Below are 5,708 nucleotides of genomic sequence, written 5' to 3'. Positions count from 1 at the left end.
ATGTACCCGTAATTTTCGGGTCATAGGTCGATGGGGTATATAGGTCGAAAGGCTCATTTTCAGCCTTTATTTTTGAAAAATTCTAAGATAGGACGAACTTACTATATAGGACGAGGCTTTGTTTCCCGTTTTCTAAAGATTCTTACGCAGATACAACGTATCAGAACAGGTAAACCTCTAGAATTACCGGGGTTATTCCGTGACATGAACGTATCAAGAAAACAAACAGGTATTTTAATGAGTACAGCATTTAAATAAATTTTTTTTAAAAATGTAGTTAAAACTTCGTTGAATTGTGTTACTACTTATTTTTCTCCAACTTGCCTGTTCAATGCCTCCGTAGTTTCATACTGTTGTTAAACCAGAGGCATAAATAACACGTAAATACGTTCTTATTTTACAGCTATAATTCGGGAAATACCCGAGAACAAAGAATAATCAGTCTGATTTCAGAACAACTTGGACACATTCCTAATATATTTTATTCAGACATTATTTACCGGTGGACGACAATCGCTTCGATGTCCGCCATTTTCAGTTTTGTTCTTCGGGGATTTGCTAAAACCCGCAAACGACCATTGAATGTATATATAAAACAACAGTAAAGAATTGAATAATATTACCACGCTATAAGTTTAATTATATATTTAATTGAGAGTACCGGTACATTCACAATTTGACCGTCATTATGAATTTCATGGCTTTGTTTGTTCAATTGTGTAACACTAATACCCTATAACGGCACGTGGATTTGCTAATCATGCCCTGCGGGTATTAAACCAACACAGGTGATATAACCTTTGCGTGTACACACAGTGTAAATCCTTTTATCTGTGAGACAATTAAAATTCTGTTAGAAGCCAATCTTTGTATAGCGCTAATTCGTTTGACCGGTATTATAATTAAATAAAATAAAAAAATATATAGTAATGACTATCGGTTTATTTGGTAATTAAATTTAGGAATTGACTGGCAAATATTTATTTCACTCATTTTACACTTAAATAAATATAAGACTGTCACAATAAATAAAATTAATACTATTTCAATTTATCTACTAATAAATGGTAAAACCTTGAAATTTTTTCCGTATTTTAAATTTTGATACGGTTGGGGTTTTACTTTTAGTAAACGGTAGCGACTTCCTAACTTCACAAGATGGCTACCGCATGATGGCAATGGATAACACGCTGAGGAATTATTTTTTTTTTGATGAAGCACAGTTTTTTCCTTTGTCATCAACGGATATGTAATGGAATTTGTTTTGTAAGAAAGCTATAGAATAAATATTTTATTGTTTACCTGGGCATTAATTTTTCTGCGTAAAATAATGAAAAAAGTTATGAAAGTGGCACAGATTTGCTTTGAAATTGACGTAAATTTTATTGATTTTGGGGCATTTTTCGTAAACTTGAGCCTTAGAAAGGTCGAAATCGTATATTGGTCGACCTCAGCGGCTCTGAGAAAAAAAGTACCGACCTATAATCCGAAAATTACGGTATTTTATTATGACAAAAACTTGTTCAACGTTCCATAAATGTTGTCTTTTTAACCATGACCTTGGAATTTGACCTACTATTAAAAAAGTTTAACCTTTGCCATAACTTTTCAATCCTTTGTGCTAGGACATATATATAAATGTATATATATATATTTCAGAGGTTTATTTAAACAATAAAATGCTTTCTTTGTTTGTTATTACTGGAATTAACGGAAGCAGCTGTTGCAGAAAAAATACATAACCCGCGTAAGCGGTTTATGTAAATTTTTTCTGCAATAGCTGCGACCGTTAATTCCAATAACAACAAACAAAGACATTTTATTGTTTATATTTATATCTGTTTAAATAACAATTTAAAGTTAGTAGGGTTAAAAAAGATTAATTATTGTATTAGTGATGCGAACGTCTTTATACGTTTCATTGATGGAACAGCCACTGATCAAGAAATCTGTACAGGCGACATGCCGACTGTAGTTCATGCAGTGATTAACGCAATGGGTTTTCTTAAGAAATAAAGGAGAAAATTCAGCGGAAGTAAATATATTCCTAGCAAAACAACCTAAAGAGATATAGCCTTAGGGATTTTTTTTTTTGTTTATTAAGATCATTATTGACTTGGTGTCAAGAAATAAGGATAGAAGCTTGTTGGCTTTGGTCACAAACCCCAAATTTTATGAAAGCAGGATCTATGAAATTCACCAACTTGATTTAAATACATGTACAAAAAGAGTTTAATTAATAAAAACAAATAAAGAACCCAGATGATATACAGCATAACAATTCCTTTCCTTAAATAATTAGGTGGAAATGTCAAAAACTGTATGAGCATTTGCTGTGCAGTGGAACAAAATCAAAGGGAGCATACCACCTGAGTGACTCAGGTAACCTGACAAGCAATATTCATTTTACACATATTTGTGTGACTGAACATATAAACAATGGCAAGAGAGGAAATTTGTATGTTATTTAACATCCCTTCCGGGAATTTTTCAATCATGTGGAGATGCCACCCTTTGCCAGTGGAGAGCTCAGCTGCAAATTTTGACCAGTATCTGGCACTCAGGGCCATTGAGCAGTGAGATATCTTGTTCCTGCCTGCATCCTCTGCAACATGGAACCCTGATTTATACAGTCTCATCTGAAGTACCATTATCCACATCAAACAGTGGGATTCAAACCAGCAACTTGAGAATCAACTCCTTACTCTGCAACTGTAAAGATGACGCTCCTATCACTGTGCCACTTGGATGACTCATTTGTTTGTAAATAAGGAAGAAGTACATGTATTCTATTAACCTTCTTTATTCATAACAATCTTTATTTAAATATTATTGAGCTTTTTCTTGTATATCAATTAAAATGAATGTGCATTTAATTGGTTTTATTCAAGTGTATAATGTGCTTATGTCTCTTTATTATAGTGCTTTATCAAAGGTTTTCTGCATTATCAACTGTCATTTTCATAATACCGCTTTTTCAAAGTTCTGTATTTCCTAAGCATGTACAATGCTTCCAACTCTTTTATCACAAATTCTCCTCTAAAAATCAGCATTTTGATCTCCTCCTCGTCTTTTACATCTTTGTTCTTGAGAAAAGCTGCTTTACACCTATCTCGGAAATAAGGGTAGCCTTTCGGATATTCTTTTCCCAAGTGCAACAGCTGAAATTCAAATACAAAAAACATATCTCATTATCACTTCTTGTTGGAAGAATTTAAGTACAATGTTATGATTTAAGATATCCAAGTCTAGATAATTCAGTACATGTTGGAGTAATTTTAAAAACAAACAAACGTTACTGTACTTCAAGAACAAATCATGCTCAATTATGCAGAATATGAGAGGTGTGTCTATTAAAATAATTATGGATTATTTAAAAACTGACTTAATTAAGTTGTTAGACTTGATCTACATGAATATTTTATTTCAAAAAAAAAAATTAAGCTAGAGATCGTTTTAACTAGTCAAACTTTCAATAACCTTAAATCATCTTACGAAAATTAATTTTCAGTTGCTGTTCATTATATATGCTCTGAAAGGATAAAGCTATCCAAGATACAAATTGCACTTTATTAAAGTTAGATTAAGTTTAATGACTAATGTTCAATACAGTCCACCCTAGAGTAAAAATGTCAGTTGAGAAATCCACAAATTCAAAATCAAGATTTTGTTAGATTGAACAGAACAATTTTTAAAGGGTTTATAAATATTTACATATTGTGAAAACATTAGCTATTTCAACCAATGTGCATAAAATCAAGGAACAAATCTGCTTTTGTATTTGGTATGCATTTTCAGACAATTCGTGTTTTGAATATAGATCATTTTTGTAAGTATACTCACATTCTTATACAATTCAATTACTTGAGTCCTTAGTTTAGGGTTAGACATTGTGCTTGGATTGCTGTCATACCATAATCAATGCTGTAAAATAAGCAAAGTAGGACATCTGTGTTTCATTAAGTGAAATGAATACAGGAATTTTGATTTCTGAGACTAAGTGTCTCCTATCAGCAAGAGTTATATTGTCCATTTCTCTTAACTGAAAATCTGAAATTTCATTAAAAAATCATCAAAGTGCAACAACAAAATGCAAACTCACATACCAAAAAACTATAGAACATGTGATCATGCCCAAGTCATCTTGAGAAGATCTTAAACATTTTTGCCCCCGTGCCATTACATTTCTGCATAATTTTAAGAATTTGACCCCACTCTACCCCTAGGGGACATGACTTGGTAAGAAAAAAACTGCCTTACTTTGAGAGCTTGAATATATTTTACAAAATGAAGTCTCACTGTTTTTGAGAATTTGAATATTCCTATGTAAAACTTTGATCTCCTATTGTGAACCTTGAGTCTATGCTACATTTGTAAGCTTTCACACCACACAAGTTCCATATTCTCTAGACCAGATGAGATTATCAGTGGTTCTAGAGAAGATTTTAAAATGAGCTTACCCAATTTTTAAATTTTTAAAAATTATCTTCAATGTCCTTCATTTGTTTCACTATACCCAAGATTTTATTGTGCTAAATTTAATATCAATATTGGTCGAGTGGAGAAGAATATGAACATGTTTTACTGTACTACTGTAGAAGGACTTTAAAGCATGTACCGGTGTAGGACAACGATTAAGGTAAGTTTAAAATGTCAATTATGAGAGATGAGCTCCAAATGGAAGAAATTGTATTCATTTTCTGTTGTCAGATTAAACACAACTGACAAATGCATCAACATTTAGGAAAATCATAACTGTAGGGGAGAGAATCATGATAATGATGGATTGTATGTTGTTTAACATCCCTCTCAAGGATTTTTCACTTATATGGAGACATCATGATAATGAAATAATGATAACGTTTCTATAGTGATATATATATTACCGATTGGGAAAAAAACAGTTATTGTTTTAAATCTTGTACAGTATATCTATGAAATGCAATTGATTTAAATTGTGTAATTTACAGGAAAGTCCTACATGTATCTTTGTATAAAGTAACAAAACAAATAAAAAACATCATTTTAATTTTAGTTAGTCTGAACTTACAAAAAATAGGTCCAGCACAATACCCCGATAAAGGTACATGTATATAGCTTGATAAAGCTATATAGCTTTATCAAGGTATTTAAAATACCTTGATCAAGATATTATAAGTATTGAAAATTCAAAAAAATTCTTTAAAAATTGATAATTGAAAGTTGAGTTCTGAGTTGTTGTCAGTAAATTCACCCTTGCATGTAAAGTACTCAAACACAATGAAATCAGTAGAAAAACATGTCGTGTGAGGAGACGTTATTTTATGCTTTCTTTTTGATACCAGAGTGTTTTTTATGCATGAGTAGACACACTGACACAAACTCAGAACTCGACTTTCAGTATTTAATTTTTAAAGAATTTTTTTGAATTTTCATTACATAAAATACCTTGATCAAGGTATTTTAAATACCTTGATAAAGCTATTTAGCTTTATCAAGCTATATACCTTTATCGGGGTATTGTGCTGGACCTGAAAAATACGCCATGTATGATTTTTGAACAATCCGGAACACAAGCCCTTATGCAATACAGGCTGTTCAAAAGGCATAATAACGCCTTTTAAAAGGCATATACTCATGCCTTTTCGAAAGGCTTAATAACGCCTTCTATGTAAATTGATCTTAATACACAGATACATGTAGGCGTTCGTACTTACGCAGTAACTTAT

The 5,708-nt window shown here is 31.7% G+C and overlaps 1 protein-coding gene across 1 annotated transcript; it reads right to left on the bottom strand.

The window, feature by feature from the left end:
• Positions 1 to 2,787: 2,787 nt before the first annotated feature.
• LOC134248267 (electron transfer flavoprotein regulatory factor 1-like) lies at positions 2,788 to 3,924 on the bottom strand. The gene is made up of 2 exons (XM_062730682.1): positions 3,844 to 3,924; positions 2,788 to 3,161 (listed from the first exon to the last, which is right to left on the bottom strand). Exons 1-2 carry the CDS (start codon positions 3,889 to 3,891, stop codon positions 2,949 to 2,951), a joined length of 261 nt encoding a protein of 86 aa, XP_062586666.1. The 5' UTR covers positions 3,892 to 3,924; the 3' UTR covers positions 2,788 to 2,948.
• Positions 3,925 to 5,708: the final 1,784 nt, after the last annotated feature.

Source organism: Saccostrea cucullata, unplaced genomic scaffold (assembly GCF_032062105.1).
Source record: "Saccostrea cucullata isolate Sc308-1 unplaced genomic scaffold, CSIRO_AGI_Scuc_v1 ctg20456, whole genome shotgun sequence".
Taxonomy (NCBI): Eukaryota; Metazoa; Mollusca; class Bivalvia; order Ostreida; family Ostreidae; genus Saccostrea; species Saccostrea cuccullata.
The sequence above is the reverse complement of the archived record's forward strand: the minus strand, read 5'-3'. Positions and strand labels throughout refer to the sequence as shown.

Coding starts and splice junctions, on each gene's coding strand:
- LOC134248267 (XM_062730682.1), bottom strand. CDS start 3,891: ATGTCTAACCCTAAACTAAGGACTCAAGTAATTGAATTGTATAAGAAT. Junction 3,162..3,843: donor TAATTGAATTGTATAAGAAT/GTGAGTATACTT, acceptor TTTGAATTTCAG/CTGTTGCACTTGGGAAAAGA.